We start from the raw sequence: 26880 nt of genomic DNA on the forward strand, positions 1-26880 counted from the left end.
AGGAGAATAGCACAGTGAAGTTATTATAAACGACCATGATGGTTCTCCCCATTTTGCCACCAACAGCTATACACCGAGAATGGAAAATCTCCCCCTTTCCACAATCAGATGGTGGAACTATTTTTTTGGGTAAGCACAAACTGAGGTTGCATAGAAGACTGGATTTGAAAATGCTACCTCGCTTTCTCTTTCCACTGACGTTGCCGGACCTGCAAAGTTTCTCTGGCACGTTATGTTTTTGAGTCAGATTCCAGCGTCTGCAATATTTTGCCTTGAGCTGATTCACAACAATCCCTTCAATGCTCAGCTGGCAAGCTGAACAGGTACCCCAGTAAAAACAGGCAGGACAAGGAAATTGTGGCACAGGCCAGAAGAAATATAGCTTGAGGGGATTACAGTGCAGAAGGCCAGCGAGAAAGTGAGACAGGCGAAAGGACAAAAAAAAGGGAGATTGTTCGGGGAGGTAGGAAGAGCCATAATGGACAACAAAAAACGGTGTCAAAGTGTTGGATTTATATAGAGCATTGGCAGTTATCTCTATTGTTTTAAACAAGTTCAAACAGAATGAAACGAGGAAACTCAGGCTTGGTTTGAAAGGTATTACCAATGAGATAATAATACATTACCTTTATATGCCGTGCACGTTAGCTATTAGCATCAATTTAACATTATAACCCAATTACCAAGGACCCATTCAGAAGATTAAAAGGCTGTAATTGCTAGCAGTTGTCTTAGATACATTAGAAAAGTCCATAAGAAATTCTCATGTCTGCATTATTTACATGAGTAATTATCGCCTACAGTAATACCATTAACTCAAATGGGACTGCACTAACTTAATGAGCATGTCCAATATATTCTGTTTATGCACTAATGAGACATCAGTTATAGACTTGCACTTCATATCTTCTCAGCACAGAACAGCACCACTTAGGTGACAGCCACTTGTCTGACTTACTCGCTCATCTCACAGACAGTGGAGAGAATTCACTTGGAGTTGAAATCCTTGTCCAATGACTGCAAAAATCTGACCTTGCATAGACATGACAGAATAGGTGGGGTCAGTTAGCTCACATGGTTGGATGGCTGCTTTGCAAAGACAGACAGAGTGATGGCAAGAGTATGGGTTCAATTCCCACACTGCCCGAGGTTACTTTCAAGGTCTCTTCTTTTCAACCTCTCGCTTCGTCGGAGATGTGGTTACCCTCAGGTTAAAACACCGCCAGTCATCTCTATAATGAGACAGCAGCCAATAGGATTGCGGCTACTTTATAAATTAAGTACTAATGTGTGTGTTTATAGCTATTCAATCTAGTACACCTCATCTTATGCAAAGCAGGGCATATTCAAGAGGGTTTTTTTTAAAAAGATAGAAAATTTTGAAGTCAATCAACACAATGACAATACAAAGCACAAATGAGATGAGACAAATAATCTGCCAACAGTGCTTTGACACTTTTGCAATTCAAATTACAAGAGAATGGTGCCCCAACGCTTTGCCTCCATATTTGTGCTGCAATACCAGTCCTACATAGTCCAGGAATAGGAATATGCTTCTAGCTTGGCGGAGGATAGAGAGCTGCTCATGGCCACTGCTCTTCTGCAACTTACACTAAATAAGTCATGACGTGGAGGTGCCAACGTTGGACAGGGCATAAAGTCAGTAGTCACACGACACCAGGTTATAGCCCCACAGGTTTATTTGGAATCACAAGCTTTTGAAGCGCTGCTCCTCTGTTGGGTGAAGTACCAGACGAAGAAGCAATGCTTCAAAAGCTTGTGATTTCAAATAAACTTTTTGGACTATAGCGCTGGTGCTGTGCGACTTCTGACTTTGTAAACTAAATAAGGTCATCTCAACTGACCATGAGGCAGGGGGTGAAGACGACGCAAATGGAAGTTACTATGCCCCAACATAAACAGATCAACATTTTATAGTTGCAGTATATGACCACAGCTGGTCTAGGAGTGCAAATCTATGTTACAGGTTTAATTAAACAGCAATTTTAGGTAACAATTTGGTTTCTGAATCAAATTTTATTGTTCCTGTTTCTGCTAAATACTCTATTCCAATAAACAAAACAACTGACTCAAAACCCGGTGAATTCAAAACAAAATCTTTAACCGTCTGTGGCTTCTCAGAAATAAATCAAAGTATATTTTAGCATAAATATTTCTTCTTCCTGTTGGCCACGTAACTTTTCTTTCTCCTACAGGCTCCTTGGATACTTCTGCTGCACTGCTTCAACAATGCTATGGGCGAACAGCAAATATCACTATAGAAATCAATCCCATTTTCAAATGCCCACTTCTTATTGGAGCAGCTGGATAGCGTCAAAAGGCCAAAATCCCAGCCAATTTTTTTCCCTCTAGTCCAGGAGAGTAAAGATTAATTGAATGACCATAATGGCAAGACTGCACAAAAAAAACTCCAGATTAAGCCCAACTCTAAATCTGGGATATCACAGTCAGGCAGCTGTGGCTCAGTATAATTTCTAACAACTCTACTCAGAGTTGTGGATTCACGTCCCCTCCAGAGATGTAAGCATCCATTTCCAGGCTAACACACTCTGAGGGAATGCCGCAATGGATCAGATGAATTTCTGGGTTACTGCGTACTCTCAACCATCAGCACTAAAGTGCAATTATTAGGTCATTCTCTTCATGGAATATTGCTCAATGTCAATTGGCTCCCATGTTTGCCACATTTCAACAGTGACTGAACATGTACAATTGTAAAATACTTTGGGGAATGCCCCAAAAAGGCTCAGCAGAAAGATAGTTCTTTCTTCTTTTAAAAAAAACAAAAGTTAATCAGTTAATGTCTTGACAGAAGGTTTATTTATGTTTTTCAGCAGTTATAAGGGACAATCCTCATGTTTTCTTCACATTATAGCAGAATAATTGGATTAGGCAATGAACTCACTAAACAGAGTCACAGGGTTAACATTAAAATTACAGCTGATGTGGAGTAGTTTTATCCCCCCATTTAATTTACAGTCCAAACAACTTGTGAATTATTTCAACAATAAAAGACGTTTGTCTTCAAGCATGATTAAGAGCTACTTTATTAGAACTAGCATTGGTTTTGACAGCAAAAATGCAGTCAAACTGAAAGTTCACATCATGTTTAATGCTTTAGTTCATTGCAATTATTTGGTTTGTCATTGGATATAGGCCTTTATCCACAGCTCAAAAAGCAATGAACCATTGGTTTTGGCTTGTAATTGAAATTAAATAGTGTTCAGCAAATACAGTTCCAGCAGGGCTATCACCTGTTTAAAAATGTGCAGGATTCACAAAGGAAACAAGTGGTGCACGAGCAGTTCAGTCAGTTCCAGCTTTATATCTCATTTTCTCACAAGGTTATATATTGATCACAGCACTTAGGGGTGTCTCAAGCTGATACAGGACAAGTGGGTAACTAAAACAATGCTCAGAAAATTTCCCCCCAGTGGTCGAGAACACCCTTGACCGCGTCTCCCGCATTTCCCGCAACACATCCCTCACACCCCGCCCCCGCCACAACCGCCCAAAGAGGATCCCCCTCATTCTCACACACCACCCCACCAACCTCCGGATACAACGCATCATCCTCCGACACTTCCGCCATCTACAATCCGACCCCACCACCCAAGACATTTTTCCATCCCCACCCTTGTCTGCTTTCCGGAGAGACCACTCTCTCCGTGACTCCCTTGTTCGCTCCACACTGCCCTCCAACCCCACCACACCCGGCACCTTCCCCTGCAACCGCAGGAAATGCTACACTTGCCCCCACACCTCCTCCCTCACCCCTATCCCAGGCCCCAAGATGACTTTCCATATTAAGCAGAGGTTCACCTGCACATCTGCCAATGTGGGATATTGTATCCACTGTACCCGGTGTGGCTTCCTCTACATTGGGGAAACCAAGCGGAGGCTTGGGGACCACTTTGCAGAACACCTCCACTCGGTTCGCAATAAACAACTGCACCTCCCAGTCGCGAACCTTTTCCACTCCCCCTCCCATTCTTTAGATGACATGTCCATCATGGGCCTCCTGCACTGCCACAATTATGCCACCCGAAGGTTGCAGGAACAGCAACTCATATTCCACTTGGGAGCCCTGCAGCCCAATGGTATCAATGTGGACTTCACCAGCTTCAAAATCTCCCCTTCCCCCACTGCATCCCTAAACCAGTCCAGTTCGTCCCCTCCCCCCACTGCACCACACAACCAGCCCAGCTCTTCCCCTCCCCCCACTGCATCCCAAAACCTGTTCTTCCTCTCACCCACCCCTTCCTCCCACCCCGAGCCGCACCTCCATTTCCTACCTACTAACCTCATCCCACCCCCTTGACCTGTCCGTCTTCCCTGGACTGACCTATCCTCTCCCCACCTCCCCACCTACACTCTCCTCTCCACATATCTTCTTTTCTCTCCATCTTCAGTCCGCCTCCCCCTCTCTCCCTATTTATTCCAGAACCCTCACCCCATCCCCCTCTCTGATGACGGGTCTAGGCCCGAAACGTCCGCTTTTGTGCTCCTGAGATGCTGCTTGGCCCGCTGTGTTCATCCAGCTTCACACTTTATTATCTCAGAAGATTTCATGACATCTTTCATATTTTCTGATTGGCAATTCAAAGCAGAAAGCAGATGCCTGGATTAGCCATTTAGAAGGGGTATGGGAAAAGTTGGAGCTAAAAGGAAAATTTAAAGTCATAGGTACAGGGATGAATAAACTAAAGCTCACTTTGCTGCTAGCTGCATGAATTTCAGGAAGCTGAAAATACAAACCCTGACTGCTGTTACACAAAGATCAGATATGATCGCATCTTTCATAACCTCTGAGCTGCCGAATCTCTCTCAATTTCTGTTCATTTTCATATTGGAATCTCTGCTAAAACATTGTCCTGTAACTAACTCAATGAAATTCTCAAAGGCTCATCGAGCAAGATCTCCTGTCTATAAAGTCAAAGCTAAGGTATTGGTGCCCTCCTAATTTTTTTTGCTGTTCTCTATTTCAAGATGCTTTCAATTGTTTTGGCCACTCCTGGTTCAAGCTCAATTCTGCCTTTCTTCCATCTCTGTGAAACACTTCGCAATGTTTTCGTCAGTTTTTGTTGTGGTCCATCCTCGTTAAGAATGACACTTTGGCGAACTACTGGAAAGTTACTTGTGTTTATGGAGCCTTGCTCTAGTGAAAGTAATTTTGCAATTCAAAATAAAATTGCTAATCTCCCCATCTACACTGAAAGTTGGGCAGGTCCATTATCCACCAGAGTGATTAGTCTTGAGGCATTGCCGAGACATGGAGAACAAGCAGAAGAAATGGACATTAGATCATAGAGCACTTTGCACTCTATCAAGACTGTTATTTGGCATAAGCCAAACTCCCCTCAATAAAAGAGAGAGACAAACAAACAAACCATGGAATGCACAAGGCTGTTTTGTACACGAGTGGATTCACTGATGTTCAATAGAAAGAATGATGCCAGAATGGTTTACACAGTGACTCATGCTAAACCTAAACTCCTTCAATGTTCAAAGTTTATTTAAAACTTTCAAAAACAATTGCATTTTCGCCATGTCATTCAACTTTAACATCGGATTTTGAATTTGTCTATGGAGTTTATGAATGCAGTGACTGGGAAGAGCAAGTGTAGACAAACAGTGTCACATTTCATCTAGTTAGAATCAGATCAGCAGATAATAATCAGGACTTACTGAGAAATAACTTTCTCTGAACCTATGCACTGTTGTATAACATTGTAGTGAGGCATTTGCTTTGTAACGTGACATGAAACAATATGTCACTGTAGTTCAAATCAGGAGCTTAAAAGTTGCACTTCATTAGTTTCAAATGTCCAATCATTCATGAAAGCCTGCATTTATGAACTCATGCACAAAATCACAATTATAATCGGTAGCACCACAAAGATGTTATATTTGTAATAAACATGTGAATGAGGAACAAAGCCAGAAATTGTTGGCAACATTCAGCAGGTCTGGTGGTATTTATGGGAAGAAAACGTTAATGTTTTGAGTCTCATGACTCCTCATTAGACCTGCTGACTTTTGGTAGAAATTTTTATTTTAGTTTTAAATCTCCAGCATCTGCAGTTCTTTGTTTTATTCATGTGAATGAGCCGCCTTTCATAGAATCGTAGAAACCCTACAGTGTGGAAGGAGGCCAATCAGCCCACTGAGTCCATACCAACCCTCCAGAGACCATCCCTCCTGGATCCATCCCCCTACCCTATCCTTGGGACCCTGCATTTCCCATGGCCAACCCACCTAACCAGGTCATCTTTGGACTGTGGGAGGAAACTGGAGCACCCGGAAAAAACCCATGCAGACACAGGGGAGAGTGTTTATGATGTGGAGTTTGCACAATTGCCCAAGGGTGAAATCAAACCCAGGTTCCTGGTGCTGTGAAGCAATTGTGCTAACCACTCAGCCACTTTGGTTCGCCAGTTCTTTGCCAATTCTTTTGATATTCACTGTATTATGGTGCCTTGTATGGGTGGCTTTAACAGGCACACAGTCTGTTTTGCAATTTTGAGGAAGTTTCCAAAATCAGGGAAGCATAGGATAGCATAGCTGATTACAGGGCTAAGTGTGGGATCTCTTCTTGATAAAGTTTTGAAAACTGGGGAAGACAGCATCTGAAGACAGGTCATAAAATTTACAGTAATTCAGTACAGAATTGCAGGGAGAGGGAACTTCAGGGTACGGAGATGAAAGCAGGATTGGCAGGAAAAGTAAGAAAGTTATGATAGTATGTATGTAGTATTTCAAGGTACAGCCTGTTTGGAAAAGGGAGGTAGCTAAGCCCAGATTCCTTTCGATTAGCTAAGCAAATTAAGATGCAATGTTATTTATCATCTCAGTCAAATTCCAGATCAATAGCTTCATGCTTTACAGTCAGAGTTCAACTTACCACTCCTTGCAGTGTTGGGGGTATTAGTCCACAGTACACAGGAATAAATGTGCTGCATATGCAGGCCTGCAAAACAGATCAGGAGTTTTTTTTTATGTGAACTGCCAGTGATGCAATTTTTATGGCTGTACAAAAATAACACGGTGCTATCATCTGCGGGAAGTCCAGGGGATTTGGTAGAATGGGACAGTACATTGACTGGTGGAAAGCAGAGGACAGAAAATGTTTTTCTTTGGAAAGAAACCAGATTTCAGCTTCTGCCGCACAGACGTGAGAAGGTCTTTGTTCCCTTAATTGCATGAAATAGATGTGAGAGGTGCCAGTGTTGAACCAGAGTGGGCAAGGTTAGAAATCGCACAACACCAGATTATAGTGCAACAGGTTTATTTGAAATCACAAACTTTCGGAGTGCTGCTTCTTTGTGATGAAGTCACACTTCACCTGACGAAGGGGCAGCACCCTGAAAGCTTGTGATTCAGATAAATCTGTTGGACTATAACCTGGTGTAGGCATGACATAGAGTTTGAAGTACAAAAATAGCGGAGGCCCTAGGGATTATTATACTGCTCCCACCCATTTGGAACAGAAACAGCGATGCATTTTGACTCACCTGGACGAGCTCCTCATTATTGTTGAAAACCGTCACCAGAACATTCTCGCCATCGGAGACACGGGTCAACGAAATGCCCAGTCGACCTGTTGCCAACTCGTGTGCATTGTCTGGAAGTCCTTTGTGAAGCCGGCTTCGGATGATCTTTATCAAGTTAAAGGAAGGGTGGAGTGGACCCAGAAACCTCTTGCGTGCTTCTTTGGAAACATCAATGATATTTGCGCCACATTCTCCTGCCGATTCAAAAAAGGTTTGGACAGCATGAACGTACTGTATCTTTCACATAAGCTTTGCCATGTGCCACATTAATCAAGAGCTCTTAACCTGCAGCCTATTTCTAAAGATAGTTTCCCAAAACCAGTTGCTAGCTAAGCGTAACAGGATAGTGGTCATGTGCAATCAGCACATCAAAGGGAAAATTAATTCAGCAGACACTACTACAAATCTGGATTTTGTGATGCTTGCTGGACAGGCATTAGCAAAGAAAAAGAATTGGACACAACCATGAAGCTATTCAAGGTCAAAATAGCTCATTTGACAAAAATAGTGAATCTTTGTCTTGAAAGCCAGGCCATTTTCATGGGACAATCTATCCTTTTACAGCTGTACCAGCAAACTGGGGACTTCTTAAGATTATTCTCTCACTCATGTACACATACACGTAGTGCAAGTCCATAAAAAGTTTCTCAACATTAAGCAAAGTTACAGGTAGAAACAATAAGTACAATTCAACTTAAATTCCACGTTCAAACTTTACACTGGCAGCTGCATGACTGCAATTGTGTAACAAGAGAATGAAATAGAAGATGAAAGCTTTGTTTAAATATCTGACCCAACATTAGTTTTCACAGCAGCAGCAATATTAAATTTATGCCTGTTTCAACATCAGCCGCAAAAGAAACAAATAATGGAAACTCATTTACCTTTCTCAGGTGGGTCTGGTTTAGAAATGCCAGATGGCAAAATGTTTCATTGAAAGCATTTTTTTTCCTCTCCAAATAAGAAGCTAATTAATTCTTCACAACAGTTTCTCTGAAAATGCCTTTAGGCCCACCATGAGAATTTCCATTGGCCTTGAACACTTCAATGTTTATCTAAGATCAATGGGATACGCTGGGCTTAGTTTTAACAAGCAGGATGAGACTGCAGAGTGAGGACATTTCCTGGCTCCACCCCATTGCCCTGTGTAAAACAATAGTACCTTCACTGGATTACACGATGTATTTCTAGGTGCATCCTTAATTATAGATTCCAGCATTTTCTGACGGTTGATGTGGCCTGTGCCTCTCATTTCTTTCCATCCTTGCTTTCTTGAAGGAAAATATTACCACTTAATAACTTCAAACTGCTGGCACTGCTGTAAGCAATTCTGGAAAATCATAACCAGCACATCCATATCTCTTCAGGCACCTCTTTTAAAACCATAGTGTTATGTATCACTCTGTTGAATGCTGTTTGGTCCATTTGAGCATGCAGCATGTCACAGTGTGTGCAAATAGGCATTGCAGAGAAAACAGAGAGAAAGAACAACTCTATCACAGCAGTAGCACCTATGTGTCTGCCTTTCATCAAGAACTTTACAGCTAGGTGCAGGTATTCAGGTATTTAGGATTTGTTGATTTTTAGGACCTGAAGAATTTCTTCCATGCTTTTCTCTGAGCGGATATCAGAAATAGGAGCATGACTAGGTCATTTGGCCCATTGTGTCTGCACCCATAACCATCAATTCTCTGTGGGTGAAACATTTGTCTAGCTTAGCCTTGAATAGAATCAATGATCCAGTCTCCACTGTACTCTGGGTACAGAATTTCAATATTGACAGCCTTCTGACGGAAGAAATTTCTCAACTTTGCCTTTAGCAGACGATGTTTTAGTTTGAAACTCCTTTCTGCCTCTAAATTCCCCTTCTTAATATTAAAAAATCTAGGCTGCTCACTCTTATGAGCTCCCTTGATTGATCTATTTCTGGAACATAAATAATTGTTCAATAAGGACAGATGATATAAAAGATAAAGAAAGCTCAAAATGATGCATCTTCGCATCTCTATCCAATTTTTGTTTTCCTCTGTGTTCTCCTTCAAATGTGCCATGAGTCACTCAAGTGGATTACTTTATCTCGAGGCTTTGCTACTTGGTAAATGCAATGTGTACTAATGAACTGATTCAACTCAATGCTTACATTTCCCTCTGCACTGCTAACAGGGTCAACCAAGGATCACAAATACCCAACTCAGTATGAGTTTATATGTGTGACCTTAAGGTGCAAGCTTGCATTTTACCTATAAATGCTGCGGCTTGTTAGCATGTTAATGTGGTATGCAACAAGGATCTGTGTAATAGCGCACATTTATAATTGCAAACAGCAGTAGAAACCAAACAAAACACTTGCCCTTGATTCAGTCCCATCAACAATACTTAAAGAACACAGGTAAGAGGCCATTTTGTAATAAATAAAATTTAGTTCTCTGGTGTTCTTTTTCTGCTGATTCAACAAATTTGCTTGCCTGAATTCAATAAGGTACATTCAACTACATTTTCATAGTTTTCTGCACTTTGCTTCTGTTTCCAACCCTTGTTTGGACTATTCAAAATAGGCCTGGGTGATGCTCATGATTGATTTATTGCACACATAATTCTACACATCCCAACATAGTACTAGCTCAGTCTGAGTCTAGACACAGTTACTACATTAAATTATAAAAAACAATATAAATTCACAACCCTAGCTTAAATCTCCAGGCTTTCTGTTAGTAATTTCAGGGAAGTGGTTTGAAACATACCCAGGAGCTGGTTCTTAGCATTCAGTAAAGACTGTAAGATCAACTGAGTACATTCTACAAGTGAATGCTACAGAACAATTTCAACTAAACAAGTGGACCAGCATTGGGGACCCCCATTTTTCAGCTTTGCTGCAAATCAATAGTAAAAAAAAATTAAAGTCTCTTCATTATGAGAAAGCATTCAGCATTTGGAACAAGATGGATGAAATGATAGCAAACTGAAAATAAGTGAATATGACATGATAGCCATTACAGACTGTGTTGCAAAGTGAACAAAGTTGGGTTCAAAATTTAAGAGTGTTTGACATTTCAGAGGGGTGGGTGGAATATGAAAAGGAGGTGGGCTGGCTCACTTAATAAAAGGATTAGATCAGTGCAATAGTGACAAAGAATCTTAGTTCACAAAATTCAAGATGCAGAATCAGTTTGGGTCGAGATAAGCAATTGGAAAATGAAAGAAGTTACTGTTGTGAGCATTTACATGGCCCCAGCAGTCAAGCAGGATATATATCACGAAATAGAGTGGACTTGCAAGAACGGTGTGACAATATCATGCCTGACTTCAACCTTGGCATTGACTGGAAAAATCTAATTACCAAAGGTAGCCCGGTGGATGAGTTCAAAGTCAGAAGTCATTCAACACAGGGTTACAGTCCAACAGAAAGTGTCAATTTAAGACTATAACTGGTTATGCGTAATGAGATTGAATTAAAATGAAAGCTTCAGAGTAAAGGATCCTTTAGACAAAAATAATTGTAGAATTCAGTTTGATGGTGACAATAGTGGGCCCATAACTAATAAATGCCTTTAATTAAGTCTAATATACAAGACAGAGTTGGCTAAAATCTTCTGTATAAATAGGTTAAAAGGGAAGAAGGTAGAGAAATACTGGAAGACACTTAATGAGATAATTCATAAATTCTTAACAAAGACACACCAATGAAGATATCTCTAAGAACAATAATACAAGATTGAAAGAAAAGGCATACAATACTACAAGACTTAGTGGTAGGTCAGAAGATTGGGACAAAGTGCAGAAACCAGTAAAGGATTAGTGAATGAGAGAAAATTGGCAAGAAATATAAAAAAAAGTGAAAGCTTCTGCAAGTATTAAAACAGTCGTTAAAGATTATGTTCAATCCTTCGGAGGATGCGGCTGGGGTCTCAATAAATGGGAAGAAAGGGAATGGAATGGACTTTGTGCATAGTTTCTATCCATCTTCACTGTAGAAGACACTAAAAGTATGTGTAGATTAACAGCAAAAAGATCAAGGAAGGGACAAAATTAAAATAATTATAGAATAAGTAATGGGAAAATTAAATGGAACTTAACACTGATAAATCCCCTGGACCTGAAGGACTACATCATGCATATTAACCTAAAGCCCATCATTGGGAAAATGATAGAATCTATTAGTAAAGGGATAGCAATGGGACATTATACCAGGTAGTGTAAGGATTTTCCCCAATCAACATGGTTTTGTGAAAGGAAAATTGTACTTGACAAATTTAGTAGAGGATGTAAATAAGCACAGTAGGATAAGGAAGAACAAGTGTGATGTGATATCATTTCTAAAAGCTACTTGATAAGGCATCATGTCAAAAAGTTACAACACAAAAGAAAAGCTTAAGCTTCAGGAGGGTGAAAATTATCATGGATAAAAGACTTGCTCACAGACAAGAATGAATTTGGACAAATTAGTTATTTCCACAACGGCAAATACAATTACTGAAGTGCCACATTATCAGGACTGTGGTCTCAACTATTTACAATCCATATTAAGGATGAAAGGAACAACTATATTACACCCATTTGAGGACACCAACTATTAGCAATGGCATATAGATTATTTAAGAGAGTTGCCAGAAAGGCTTGAGAGACAGACTGGGATGTTACTGGCATGCCTGACAAAGATCAGAAGATTGTGTTACAAAAAGGATATCAGAGTGGACTTTACCAAGAAAGAGGAAGATCAAAGAGATGGATGGATATGATCCAAGTGGATCCGGAGGTGAAGAACCTCTGGAGACAGGATACCTGGAGTCCAGAGGAAGTGGTGGCCATTGAGAAACAAGACCACGCCCAGCGGAAAAAGTAGCTGCAAAAAAGCATTCAAACACATGTTAAGAAGAAATTTAATTGAGGTGTTTAAAATTAATAGGATCTGTCATACAAAAAAGGAGAGATCACAGATTTAAAATTAAAAAAACAAAAAAATCTGCAGATGCTGGAAATAAGAAACAAAAACAGAAATTTCTGGAAAAACTCACCAGCAGATCTGGCAGCATCTACAGAGAGAAAGCACTGTTAACGTTTCAGGTCCACTGACCCTTCCTCAGAACTGTCACAAGTTCCCGTTCTGAGGACTGATCACTGGACCTGAAACATTAACTCCGATTCCTCTCCACAGATGCTGCCACACCCGCTGAGTTTCTCCAGCAATTTCTGTTTCTTGTTTGAGACTTAAGATGATATGATTCAAACAGAAGGAAGATGAGGTTGTGTGTGTTTTTTTCTAAATGCAGCAAATTAGTTAGAATTCATAGTCTGAAAGGATGGCAGAATAATAATTTTCAAGTCAAAACTGGATGACTTGTTGAATACGGAACAATATTTGCAGGGTTGCATTCAGTGAACAGAGTGGAATGATCTGAATTGCTCTACCATCGAGTCAGCACAGGCTCACAGACAAAATGGCTTGGCCTGTGCGACACAACTCTATTCTATATGGATCACAAAGTGAGAGGCTGGATGGACGCAGCAGGCCAAGCAGCATCTCGGGAGCACAAAAGCTGACGTTTCAGGCCTAGACCCTTCATCAGAGAGGGGAATGGGGAGAGAGTTCTGAAATAAATAGGGAGGGGGGGGAGGCGGACCAAAGATGGACAGAGGAGAAGATAGATGGTGAGGAGAGTATAGGTGGGGAGGGCGGACAGGTCAAGGAGGTGGGATGAGGTTGGTAGGTGGGAAATGGAGCTGCAGCTTGAGGTGGGAGGAGGGGATAGGTGAGAGGAGGAACAGGTTAGGGAGGCAGGGACGAGCTGGGCTGGTTTTGGGATGCAGTGGGGGGAGGGGAAGAGCTGGGCTGGTTTTGGGATGCGGTGGGGAAGGGGAGATTTTGAAACTGGTGAAGTCCACATTGATACCATTGGGCTGCAGGGTTCCCAAGCGGAATATGAGTTGTTGTTCCTGCAGCCTTTGGGTGGCATCACTGTGGCACTGCAGGAGACGCATGATGGACATGTCGTCTGAGGAATGGGAGGGGCAGTCAAAATGGTTCGCGACTGGAGGTGCAGTTGTTTATTGCGAACCAAGCGGAGGTGTTCTGCAAAGCGGTCCCCAAGCCTCCACGTGGTTTATCTCTATTCTATATGGACCTTTCAGTCGGAGCAAATCAAAACAAAATGTACATTAGGGAATGACAACCTGACTGCAGTTTGTACTAACCAAAACCACACCACCCATAAGACTGTAGCTAAAGAAAGAAATCAGAAATCGATTGGGAAAATAAAAGCAAACACTGTGCAAGCTCAGTGTCATATCTAGGTTGGTAACAAGTACTTTTCTCATAACCACGAAAGCACCATGACATGCAAATTAATTTTATTATACTCTGTTCACATTCCAGTCTGTCAACTGTCTGAACACTGTGCCTTCACTTCCTTAACATCTGATGGCAAAACTGTTCCTTTGTTTTCCACAATTTCCCCTCAGCTGCTAACAATCATTGCACAATATCCTGTCAGCTCCTTACAGCATTTTCATACTTGACTTCAGCAATCATAACAATAGCTTAGTTCACTTGTTCAAAGCCAAAGCAACCGAGAGGAAGATGTTCAAAACAGAATTAAAAGGGACACATTTTAGAGTTTACATGCCTGATAGATTTTCTTTTAAAGAGACTGTTTGGAGCAGAATTATTTAGCACAGTGCTTTAAGTTCCCAAATACAACAATGGATCGAAGTGTACACTTCAAAACTTTTGAGGTTATTTGCCTGTGCAGAGCCTAGCTGACAGTAAACACAGGTCTCAAAGTCTGATAGGCAGATTGCTGTGCTCTGGGCACTGTTGTAATCTGCTCCATTCACTCTTCCACCCCTCTGTCAACTGCACCTCTCAGTTATAGAGTCATAGAGACGTACAGCACAGAAACAGACCCTTTGGTCCAACTTTTCCATGCCGACCAGGTATCCCAAATCAATCTAGGTCCGTTTACCAGCATTTGGAACATAATGCAATTGTACCAGCCTCCAGCACTTCCTCTGGCAGCTTATTCCAGACACACACCACCCTTTGCATGAAAAAGTTGCCCATTAGGTCCCTTTTACATCTTTCCCCTCTCACCTTAAACACTCTACTTTTGGACTCCCCCGCCTCAGGGAAATACCTTGTCCATTTACTCTATCCACGCCCTTCAGGATTTTATAAACCTCTATAAAGGTTACCCCTCAGCCTCCAATGCTCCAGTGAAAATAGCCCCAACCTATTTAGACTTTCCCTATAGCTCAAACCCTCCAACTCTGGCAATCCTTGTAAATCTTTTCTGAAGCCTACCTAGTTTCACAACATCCTTGCTATAGCATTGAGACCAGAATTGCACACAGTATTCCAAAAGTGGCTAACCAGTGTCTTGTACAGCCACAACATAACCCTCCCAATTCTTTTACCCAATGCACTGACTAATAAAGGCAAGCATACCAAATGCCGTCTTCACTATCCCATCTACCTATGAACTATGAACTTGCACTCTAATGTCTCCTTGAGATGACAAGGTGTAGAGCTGGATGAATACAGCAGAACAAGCAGCATCAAAGGAGCAGGAAAGCTGATGTTTCAGGCCTAGACCCTTCTTCAGAAAATCTCATTGTTCAGCAACACTACCCAGGATCTTAGCATTAAGTGTATTAATCCTGCCCTGATTTGTCTTTCCAAAATGCAGCCCCTCACATTTATCTAATCTGCCACTGCTCAGCCCATTGGCCCATCTGATCAAAATCTCATTGTACTCTGAGGTAACATCCTTCGCTGTCCACTACATCACCAATTTTGCAAACTTACTGACCATACCTCCTATGTTCACATCATTCATATAAATAACAAAAAGCAGTGGACCCAGCACCGAGCCTTGTGGCATACCGCTGGTCACAGGCCTCCAGTTGGAAAAGCACTCCTCCACCACTACTCTTTGTCTTCTACCTTCGAGCCAGTTCTCTATCCAAATGGCTAGTTCTCCCTGTATTCCATCTGATCTAACCTTGCTAAGCAGTCTACCATGAGGAACCTTGTTGAACGCCTTACTGATCCCAAATCGATCAGGTCCACCGCTCTGCCCTCATTAATCTGCCTGGTTACGTCATCAAAAATCTCAATTAAGTTAACAAGACATGATTTCCCCCACGTACAAAGCCACATTGACTATCCCTAATCTGTCTTTGCCTTTCCAAATACACGTAAATCCTGTCCCTTAGGATTCTCTCCAACAATATGTCCACCAGCAATGTCAGGCTCACAAATTCTCAAAAAGATACAGCTAACCTGTGTCACATCAATATAAAATAAAAGAACTGCAGAAAACAACAAATACTGGAGATCACAGCAGGTTAGACAGCATTCATGGCAAGCTAATGTTTCAAGTCTAGATAACTCTTCATCAGAAAAGTAGATCATAGAAAGCAAAAAAAGCCTGAGAAAATAATATATTATGTGTATTCTGTGGCTTGGTGCCTTTAAAAAAAAATCAATCATTCATAAATATTCAATTCCGTTGTCAATTCATCAGACCTCTAAAACTTATTTTTAATCCTGCTGGTTGCAGAATCTAGCTTTGTCCAATCTAAACAGTATCCACTTGCAACAGTACAAGTTTGAAGTTAATGTAATAAATAGGACGCACTAGCATCTACTGTAAATTATCACAAACTGTTTTAAATGTAGAGATAACAAGGTGTCGAGCTGGATGAACGCAGCAGGCCAAGCAGCATCAGAGGAGCAAGAAAGGTGACGTTTTGGTTCGGGACCCATCTTCAGAAATTCCTGCTCCTCTGATGCTGCTTGGCCTGCTGTGTTCACCCAGCTCTACACCTTGTTATCTCAGATTCTTCAGCATCGGTAGTTCCTCCTATCTCTGTTTATAATGTAAACCCATTATTATACGCCTGTGTCATTTATTGAACTTTTCAGAGCTAAATAAATGCTTCAGCTTTGTTCCAGCTCATGAAAGGTATAGATATCCCTTTATCCAGCAAATGTTGGTGTTGGGGTGGGTGGAGACAGAAATTTCTTTTGACAAAATGTCATGTGCAGTCAGTACATAATAAACCTAAGACACAGTACCTAATTCAGAACACAAGTCCAGCAGCCACAAGCATGAAATAAAAGCATTGAATACTTGCAGGTCTATTCATCAGTTAGCATCACACGTGTTTTAGCCCATGATGTGGAGGTGCCAGCATTGAACTCGGGTGGGGAAAATCAGAAGTCACACACCACTAGCTTATAATCGAGCAGGTTTAATTGAAACCACAAGCTTTCTAAGCGCTGCTCTTTCGTCACCTGACAAAGGAGAGGCACTTTGAAAGCTGGAGATTTCAAAAACCCTTTGGCACATGATCCTTTACTGCTTCAGTTCCAATTACAGACCTCTTCCCCTTCACTCACAAAGAGGCTGCTCTACGAGTCACAAGGCCTTTTTTCATAGTCTCATCAGTTCTGACACATTGATTAAGTTGAAAGGTAACGTTATTGTGGTTTCCTCCCCTGCTCTCCAGAAGTTACCAGAAGGCACAACTCATGAGAAAGAGCAGGTGCACTTGAAAGAAAGTTGAACCATTGGATATCTGATCAGCGTGGATGGGTTGGGCCAAAGGGTATGTTTCCATGCTGGACAGCTCTATGTCTCTAGTCACAGTGCCTACCCCTGCATATGAGGATTGATCTCTTTACACTACCTTTGGCAGATATCAACAATAATTCCCCATATAAGAGCATGATGTTTTTGATGTCCCAAAGCATTTCACAGCCAAATTATTTCTGAAGTGTGACTACTGCTAGTTGGTTAGCAGTGACACCAATTTACGCAGAGCAAAATCCAACAGGCAGCAAGGAGATAACTAACCAGCACTTTTGGTTTTGTTCAACCAGGAAAAATTCCCTAACTTTCCTCTAAAAGTGCGTTGGAATCCTTTACATCCACCCAAAGGGGTAGTAAAATAAGTTATTTGAAAGAAAGCACCCTGGGCTCAGCAGCAGTGCCTCAGCATCACACCGGAATTGACAAACTATACATTCACGTCTTGGCATGGTGCTGAGAACAGTGTGCTACCCTCGAGCCAAGCTGATAGTTGGCATAAAGCAACTAAGCTTGGAGAACAGACTACAAGGTACTTGCTCTCCTTTATCTCATTGGTGGTATTGAATGAGCTGAATGATCATTTAAAGTTACACTGAATCCACACTAATTGCACATTCCTGTGTCTGGGAATTTAAAACAAAAACAAACTCAATCTTCTGCAATGGTATTCAGAAGGCCGCTCGTTTTTGCATGGTTTCCACATGTCGTATTTAGCAACATCTTCATTATTCAGTACAATGTTTCTTCTTTGTAATGCAATTCTTAGAAGTACTGAAAATTCCACTAAATCTTGGCCCCAACCAGCCAGTATAGTATCTAATGACTGCACATTTCAACCAGTGCAATGCTTGGCATAGATTCAACAGTAAATAGGATATTCTGAGCTGTTTACTGCATGTTATCTGCTCAGTGTTCTCTTTGAAGAGAACGTATTTCTCCCCCTCCCTCATCCACCCCCTTCTCACCCAAGATGAAAGCACATTGCAAAACGACAGAGAGAGGTCACAGGGCATGGCCATGCTTTGTAGCACATTATGTTCCTTGCTGCCATTGGGCTGTACCCACCGAGTGGCAAACTGCCCACTTTTCAGAACCAGATCAGTCAATTGGTGGAAACGCAAATGTATTAAAGTGGACAACAGACTAATATTTGTGATCTCATCAACAGCAGCTTTCTGTCTGAACTCTAACTGTTCCGTGTCGTCCAACGTCACCACGGCGTATCAAATTTCATTTCAATCACTTACATTTGTACAAGTTTTTGAAAATAGAATGACCGTCGGCCTTCCACGCTCAATTAGTTTGGCCAGCTATGGTTCTAGGCTTATACCGGCAAAATGGCTATCATCTTTGAAAGCCTCTAATTTGCTTGATTCCAAGAATAACCAGCTGTGAAACTGTAGTCTGGCATGGACTCATGCCCCTTGATATCTATTTTTAAACTCAGACTTCTACATCAACACAACATTGATCTACAAGTTATGTGGCACTGCCTTTTGAATGGATCTGTTCAGAAAATATTTTGTATAACAAGTACTGCCATTTTCTTTTGTCTGTTGGACCCAGTGGATAAACTATATTGCGCACTGAATTTCTCTGCTCAGTAAACACGAGGCACTGCTAACAGTAGGCAATTTATCCAGTTTTTTTCCAGAAACATGCATGTATACTGCTCACTTCAAAAAGTTCTGTTAAACAGAAAACAAAGGCTGATTTGACACGGTTTCAAGAAACCCAGCATCTCCTATTCCACCTATCGTCTCATGTTTCTGCTACGAAATCCATTTATCTGAAGCCGCCTAACAATTCTTCAGTCTGGTTTCTCTTGCAATACAGAAAACAGACTTGATAGAGTAAATGGCAATAGCCAGGCCAGAATTGCTGAATCACCAAAACCAAAACCAAAACACCGAAGCAACTATAAATCATTCCTAATATGTCAGCAAACAGTGAATGGCAGAGGCAGGTCACGCAATATGTGGGAATGGGAGGGAGACGAGAATTAAATATTTAGAAAGCAATCAAATTGAACCCAAAGTAAGCAAGTGCTTGCACGATGCCTGCTAATTTTACAACACACCAACACAGGTTGGCTATTATTGGCTAGAGTCACACCTGTTATGCCACATGAATACATTTTGACGGCGAAGGTAAACAGCTAAGTAACCATGGAGGTTGACGCACTGTAAAACTGAATGAGCAAATGAAACAATTACATTTTATTGCCTTTTTAATCCCTCTTCCCTAAGAGGTCAGCACAAATAGGCCACTAACATGAGAACATTATAAAATCAGAAAGTGGGCAAAGCAACAAAGTGCATTAATTTATGGTATGCTTGATGAGATGGCAAGGAGATAAGGGACAGGTACAGGAGAAATAAAATAGCTCAAATCACTAGTACCACTGAACTGGGAGTGGATGGTACAAGCGCTTTGAAAACCAGAAATAACAAAAGTTTACTCAACCACATGCAAGGTTTACTTTGAAAAATGCCCTAACCCACTTTGCTTGCCCGTGTTCCGTGAGACTTACATACTCCTGGAGCTGTTGTTCAGTAACCATCATTTCTATATAGCACCAAAATATCCAGAAGGTGCTCCACAAAACTGATTATCCAACACAATGTGAGCCACAGGGTAAAATTCAAACAGGTGAGTCAAAGAGTAGGTTGTAAAAAGCCTCTTAAAAACAATGCAAGAGTTGGGGAAGGCAAGGTTTAGGGAGAAGATTCTACATTCAGGCCTTGACAACTGCATGCACAGTTACTGATTGTGCAAGAATTCGAGGGCACACACAAGCATTGGAGGCTGAGGGGGGACCGTATAGAGGTTTGTAAAATCATGAAGGGCATGGATGGGGTAAATAGCCAAGGTCTTTTCCCCAGGGTGGGGGAGTCCAAAACTAGTTGGCATAGGTTTAAGAGAGGGGAAAGATTTAAAAAGGGACCTGAGGAGTAACTTTTTCCACACAGAGGGTGCAGTGTGAACGGAATGAGCTGCCAGAGGAGGTGGTGGATGCAGATACAATTATTACATTTAAATAGCATTGGGGTGGGTATATGAATAGGAAGGGTTTCAAAGGGATATGGGTCAAATGCTGGCTAATGGGACTAGATCAATTTAGAATATTTGGGCAGCATCGACAATTTGGACCAAGAAGTCTGTTTCCACCCTGTGTGACATGTTTACCAGCTGGTAAATAATAACCTTTGCCAATAAAAGGGTCATTCAAAATAACCTCATGATTGAATCAAAAAGAACTGTGCTTCAGTACACATTTTAGACTGTGGTACAAATCCCAAAAGTAATCTTTGTGCCTGTACGCATGCAGTGCCCATGCTTCGTTGCGGATTGAGAAAACAACCAAGTGGCCAGCAGGGGCCTATCAGATCAAAGAATCAAACTGCACCTCAAATTTTACAGGTGACCATTCAAAACTGAAAAACAGGAGGCACCAAAAACCATATGCATACAAAATGCTGTATTTGAACAGAAAAGTATAGCTACAAAGCATTAAAATAAGAATATCTCTTCCCAGGTTTACCTTTCAATCAGGAAGCAAACTAGTAAAGCCATAATGATAATGCAGGGTTATCTGATCCTGTTTGGGGTCTGCGTGAAATTCCAACCATGATGGGTGTCAGTGTTCTGTTTATTCAGATCACACCACCTGGAAAGGAGTATGATATCAATATCATCGTAGCTGTAATGCTCGAGAGTTTGGTGATGGAGCTAGCTTCGTGAAGAAAGGTATCACTGCAACAAAGCCTTTTGCATCACCCCAATAATGTGTAAGGTATGTCCAATCAGAAAAAGAAAATGGACCATCTAATCCAGTAAATTACTGCCTAGTGTTGCCGAGCAAAATCTCAAAAATGCCCTACTCAACATCATTGTGACAGCACCATCGCCACAAAACTGCAGAAAGCAAGATTTTACTCACTCATAACCCACACACTTAAACACAGTTAAAATTCTTATTGCAACAAATGCATCACCAACGGAACTTCCCCTTTCTAAGACTGTTTCAAATGTAAAACAACTGCATTTCAGAATTCCACCGTTTTATATCAGTAGCAGATCCTCTGCTACCTTTCCCTTACAATAAATCCCCTTCACTAACCTACTAACATGTACAGCTTCAGCGCCACCCTCAAAGCACATCATTTGGTAGCGATTGTAACAAGGTCAGACAGCTGGAAATCCTAAAATATGAGTTCCATGATTAGAACAGATTAACAGCCCCAGTCAGGGAGCCCTGGCTGACTATCCAGATCTCCCTGATCAGAGATACTGACACACTGATAGTTGATTCTGAACGGGCAGTACTGAAATCAAGGTCTATTTGTGTGTAATTAAAGTGGGGCTTGGTGACAGGACAGTGGCCTCTGTGGAGTTATTTAAACAGGCACATTCAAGAAATCTAGATTCTAGATTCCAAATCAGAAGCATCTGGGAAGATGCTGCCTAATGAAAATGCTTTATTTAAAAAGTGTGCTTTGCTGCAAAAGGGGCACAAAAACTATCTTGCTCCTGACTTATCTGGCCAGTAGCTGACAATGCCGAAGTACATTTGTATCCAGCTGAATATGTTCAAATATATCATCTGCTATAAAGTTTTGGCTAATAAAACATAGTAGGAGCAGCTAAATCATACTGAGTACAAATGATAAGGGAAAAATAATATGTCTTTGCTCAAGTTCTGTAAACAGATTAACAGTCTCTCAATTTCTTATGCACAGCACATTAATTTTAATCCAGGCTAAAATTATTACCACACCAAGAAATTTCTTACTATCTGTCTGGGAGACAGATTAACAAGATTTCCACAAACTTAAAATACATCAATCGTGGCAAACTGATTTTCTCAGAGAAGTATTCATTCACTGTTGAAACCATAGCTTTCTATGTTGAAAATGATTACACTTCAATGTTTTGTCGGCTGTAGACACCATTTTAAAACAGACTGAAGGGTGCTGTACAAACACTTTTTTTATACAGTACAATGGATAATGAACATGATTTTATACTACAATTATACAGTAATCTGAATCAATAAAGGCATGAGGATTAAAGTTTTGTTAAGAATGCTGAAAAAGAGGGGAACTGAAATCATTTTCCAGAGTTGAAATTGAGCAGTTTGAATCATTGCGTTTTTTTTTCCCCAAAATTAGATGAAGGATAAAAGAACTGTGGAATAACTAAGTTATCAGTCAAGGCCAGTATGAAGGATCAAGAGTCAACTAGCATTGTTCAAAACAGAGAAGAACAGGTCTTGTGACAGAGTGGTAGTGTCCCTACCTCTGGACAATAAGTTCTGCTTTCAGATCCCACCTGCCCAGATATATGTGTCACAACAAGTCTAAATAGGTTAAATTAAAATACATAAATGGAGAAGAGGATGTTGTGATCCTTTCCCCTGTAATTAAACAGGAGACTATTTAGTCTGCTCCACTATTCACCAGATGATGACCGATATATGGTCATCATTGTTTACCCACCCATAGATTTCATAAGAAATATGGATCAATTTGTTTTGTTTAAAAACTGATTTAAGTCTTGAACTATTCAAAAGACCCAGCAACTGCAGTCTTTTGCAGATCTCCATTGTCTGTGTAAAGTGTTGTCTGATCTCACTCCTGAATGTTCTAACTGTAGTTTTTAAGATTATATCCTTTTGTAATGGATTCTATCACAGGAAATGGACTCCCTTGGTATTTTTGCAATCAGGAACACAGGGTCACGTTCTCAGAATAAAAAGGAGTTGGCCATTTAGGATTACAATTTAGAAAAATGCCTCAAGTCCACAGTCATTATCTTTGAACTTCTCTGCTTGAGAAAGTTGTGAATGTTCAGCTATTGAGCAAAATCAAAACAGAAGTCAATAGAGTTTTGGCTAGAAATAGAATTAAGAACCAAGACAAATGCTATGAATTAGCATTGCTGCCTCACAGCGCCGGGGACCCGGGTTCAATCGCACCCTTGGGCAAATGTCTGTGTGGAGTTTGTACATTCTCCCCACGTCTGCGTGGGCTTCCTCTGCGTACTCAGGTTTCCTCCCACAGTCCAAAGATGTGCAGGTTAGATGGATTGGCTAAGCTAAGTTGCCCGTAGTGTTCAGGGGTCTGTAGATTAGGTGAGTTATGTGGGATGCTCCAACCATCAGTGTGGACTTGTTGGGCCGAAGGGCCTGTTTCCACGCTGTAGGGGTTCTGTGATTCTGTGAAGAAATGGTGCAGCAAGTTGGATTTGTAACGGAAGACATGGGCTAGTTGATTAGTGGCGAGGACTGGTAGGGGCAAATAGTCTACTCCTGTTTCTAGTCCTTATAATGTCCACATGGTCCTTGAATCCCTTCATGTTGTGAAGACTTTTTTAAATTCACTCATGGGCTGTGTATGTCAAATGCTGTTCCAGCCAAAATCACCCATTCCTAGTTGCCCTTGAGGTGGTGGTTGATTAGATCACCACATAGCCTTCAAGTCACAATAATGCATTCTTTTTAAATAATTTTAAAAAACTTTATGCCTCACCATTGGGCTTACGAATTTACACTCTTCTCCTGAAATCATGACACCCTTGCTGATGCGTTTTGCCAAAATTGAATGCTGCAAGGTGGTCTGCTCAAGGCTACAAACAATTGAAACAGGGGATGTTTCTCCCTTTTTTATTCCAATCCTCTTGAATAACCCCCTTGAATAACCATAATCAATAATGTCACAATAAATCATTTATGAAGCAGCACCATAAAAAATTATATTTAATGAGACAAAACATACAAATCAACAAAATGACAGTAATCTTGACACAGTAGCCACAATGCTATCGATGACAATCAAACATTTCTAGCCCGCACACAACAGCAACCATAAAAAATTCAGAACATTAGAAAATCTCTTTCCCACCAGCTGACCATTCATGACATCTCCTCTTTAGTTGTTATATTAAGTTAATTGGTTAACAATATTCATCTGCACCATGACAGTCTATCAGCATTCGAGTTTGCACTTCTACAAACCTAATTCAGTAATAACACTGGCTACATTTAACGAGGCCATAAGTCATGTATACTAAATAGAATTGAATAGAGTATAATAAATCTGCAACTCAATCAAGAGTTATGTAAATTCAGGGCAATTGCACGCAGTCAAGGTGCAGATCCAAAATCTCACTGAACGCCTGAACAATTAACTGACTGGCTAGCAAACCCTACGCTTGTTTTAAGGAAGGACGTTCCAACTTCATAACCGTGATTCTACACATTTCACTAATTTGATAAGGAATAACACTGTTTACCATAACCACGTTCACATTAACAGGTAGATATGGTCCCCATACGGCAAAGGACACTGACAGGGGGCCCCGTCTGTCCTCTCAGTTGGGGAAGGATCTCACATTGGTGCCACACATCGTTCAGCAATATCGTTTGTGCAGTTGCAGTTGTGCGCGCCAGGGAACAACAGCTTCAAAGGGGACGCCTGTAGAGAGTTTGGGAAGTGTCCCCGCAATGACGAGAGGCGCTACCTTAAAACAAGAGGTGTTGTTGTTGGATTCCTTCCCTTCCGTGAGTTGACAGCTTCCTTCCTACGCCGGTGGCTCTCGGGGAGGGGATCTCCGGGCCGTTTGTGTTTTCTTAAGGGAGAGAGAAGCGAGCACTTACCGAGACAAGCTCCGCTGGCCAGGGCACAGGCTGTCAGCGCTCCGGCCGATGCACCGTAGATGTTGCTGGCGTTGTGGACCAGCTGCGGGGCGTGCTCCAACAGGCAGCTGGCGACGCCGATGTGGTAAATGCCCAGGAACCCGCAGCCGGCGAACGAGATGCTCCAGGAGGTCGAGTCTTCGGGAAGCAGCATCTCACTCAACAGCGTTTTCGCGGGACAAGACAAGGAACCGCTCTGCTTCACATTTTCCAGCAGCATCTCCTCTGCTTCCACCCCGCTATCCCGTCTGTTTTCTTCTGTCCTCTGTTCCAATCAGCTCTGCTGTACACCCAGACTGACAGCAGCTTCTCCCCACCCCCTCCACCAATTACTGTTACCGCCCCTCCCTGAAATCCTGTCAGCCCACAACCATTTCGACTCACAGAGCACTTGGAACCCACAGTGCAATGATCCAAGTCACTTTGCAGCAATATTATATCGTTTTGTTTTAATTCATTCATTCACAAGATGATGAGGAGGGGTGGGTGTCACTAGCCAGGCTGGGCAAAGTTAGCAGTTTCACTTCCTAAAAGGGACATCAGTGATCCGTCTGGGTTTTCACCACGATCGACTGGATTCATGGTCACCATTGGACTTTTAATTCCAGATTCTTTATTGAATTCAAATTCCAACAGCTGGCATGATGGGTTCGAACCCAGATCGTTACCCGGGTCTCTGTATTAGCACTCTAGTAAAAATACCACCAGGCTGTTCTCCCTCCGGAACCTAATACGCAGGTCCCATATCACTTCACAGAGATGTTTACAAAGCAGAATTGTGCATTCAGCTCCCGATATAGATATTATCATCTTTGGGTATTTCTGGACGAACAACTGAACAGAGAATTGCAAGGACTGCTGTGCAAGGAATGAGGAGATTTCCCTTGCCTGAAGTTAGCAAGCCCAATAGACTCATTGCGTGCTGTGACTTTTCTGTAGCCAAAGGCATGAGTAGATTCCAAGGTTGCAGGAGGAAATTGGTCAGGAAAAAACACTCCAGACTTTACAGGTAAGGCCCAACACGGAAAGGATTAAAATCGGAAGTGGCCAAGAGGTTAAAATTGGATGTGCAGGTATCTCCCCGGACTGTAGATAAATTATTCCTAAATTCGTTTCTCCTCCATGTGTCTCATGACATACTTCTGTCCAACCTGTTTAAAGTGAAACTTACTTTAGAAGAATTTATCATTACTTCCTCGTTTTATCATACGCATATTTCCTCTCACGAAGTTGCTGACACGGAGGGACCCCGCAGCTCCTAACTCCATTCCAGGTGCTCGATTTCAGTGCCAGTCGCCAAGTAAGCAATGACACAGATATTGCACTTGGACTGATAGCAATCTGAGTGTTTAATTACCATTACCACAAAACTCACAGCAATTTCCGCAGGCCACGCAAATGCAGAAGTCTGGAAGGAGACGTGAATCTATGCTCCTCCCCAGAGTGCAACGAGCAATCTATGCATTAGCTGAAACTCCCTCCCTCTTTCACCGAACAAAAACAATAATCTTGGAAAACTCGCCACTTGTTCAGTGAAGTGTAACTGTCATACAACTATTTGAGAACACGGCGTTACACGATTCTAGCTTCCTGTACAGCTCCTTCACGAGAATTTCACGATTCCCACAGTCGGCCCGGTTAGGTGCTAGGATCAGGAATTCTCTCTCTACACTTCCTGTTTTCTCTCGCCCTTAGGACACCCATAATTCTACTTCTGATTCAAGCTTTTGAGCAGTCACCCTCCTCTGGCTGACCGTCAAGATGCACCTTGAGACATTGATTTACACTAAGAGCCAAACCATCAAAACACTAATAACTCGTTTGTTGGTTCTTGCGACCGAGAATTTCACAATATACCGGTTAGGTAGACATGGGTAGTGACCAATAGACTACGTAATATCGCTTATGTTTTGAAAACTTGGGCTGAATACCTGTTCAGATTTGAGAAAATAAAGTAGCTGAACTTTCAAAATATGTTTTCAAGCGACTGTATCAACATTTATCAGCAGGCCAT

General features: G+C 41.6%; 1 protein-coding gene across 2 annotated transcripts in view; it reads right to left on the reverse strand.

Moving 5' to 3' along the window:
* pnpla2 (patatin-like phospholipase domain containing 2) overlaps positions 1-26525 on the reverse strand; it is a 52868-nt gene extending 26343 nt beyond the window's left edge. The window contains exons 1-4 of one of the 2 annotated variants that reach the window (XM_048545478.2): positions 26242-26525; positions 24828-26017; positions 7536-7768; positions 6926-6991 (exon numbers count right to left, since the gene is read on the reverse strand). In XM_048545478.2, the coding sequence (XP_048401435.1) occupies positions 6926-6991; positions 7536-7768; positions 24828-25086 (558 nt within the window). In that variant the 5' untranslated portion in view covers positions 25087-26017; positions 26242-26525. Of the gene's footprint in view, positions 1-6925; positions 6992-7535; positions 7769-24827 lie in introns of both variants that reach the window. The other variant, XM_048545477.2, reaches the window with a different exon arrangement.
* Between the last annotated feature and the right edge of the window lie 355 nt (positions 26526-26880).

This window comes from Stegostoma tigrinum, chromosome 17, assembly GCF_030684315.1.
Source record: "Stegostoma tigrinum isolate sSteTig4 chromosome 17, sSteTig4.hap1, whole genome shotgun sequence".
NCBI lineage: Eukaryota > Metazoa > Chordata > Chondrichthyes > Orectolobiformes > Stegostomatidae > Stegostoma > Stegostoma tigrinum.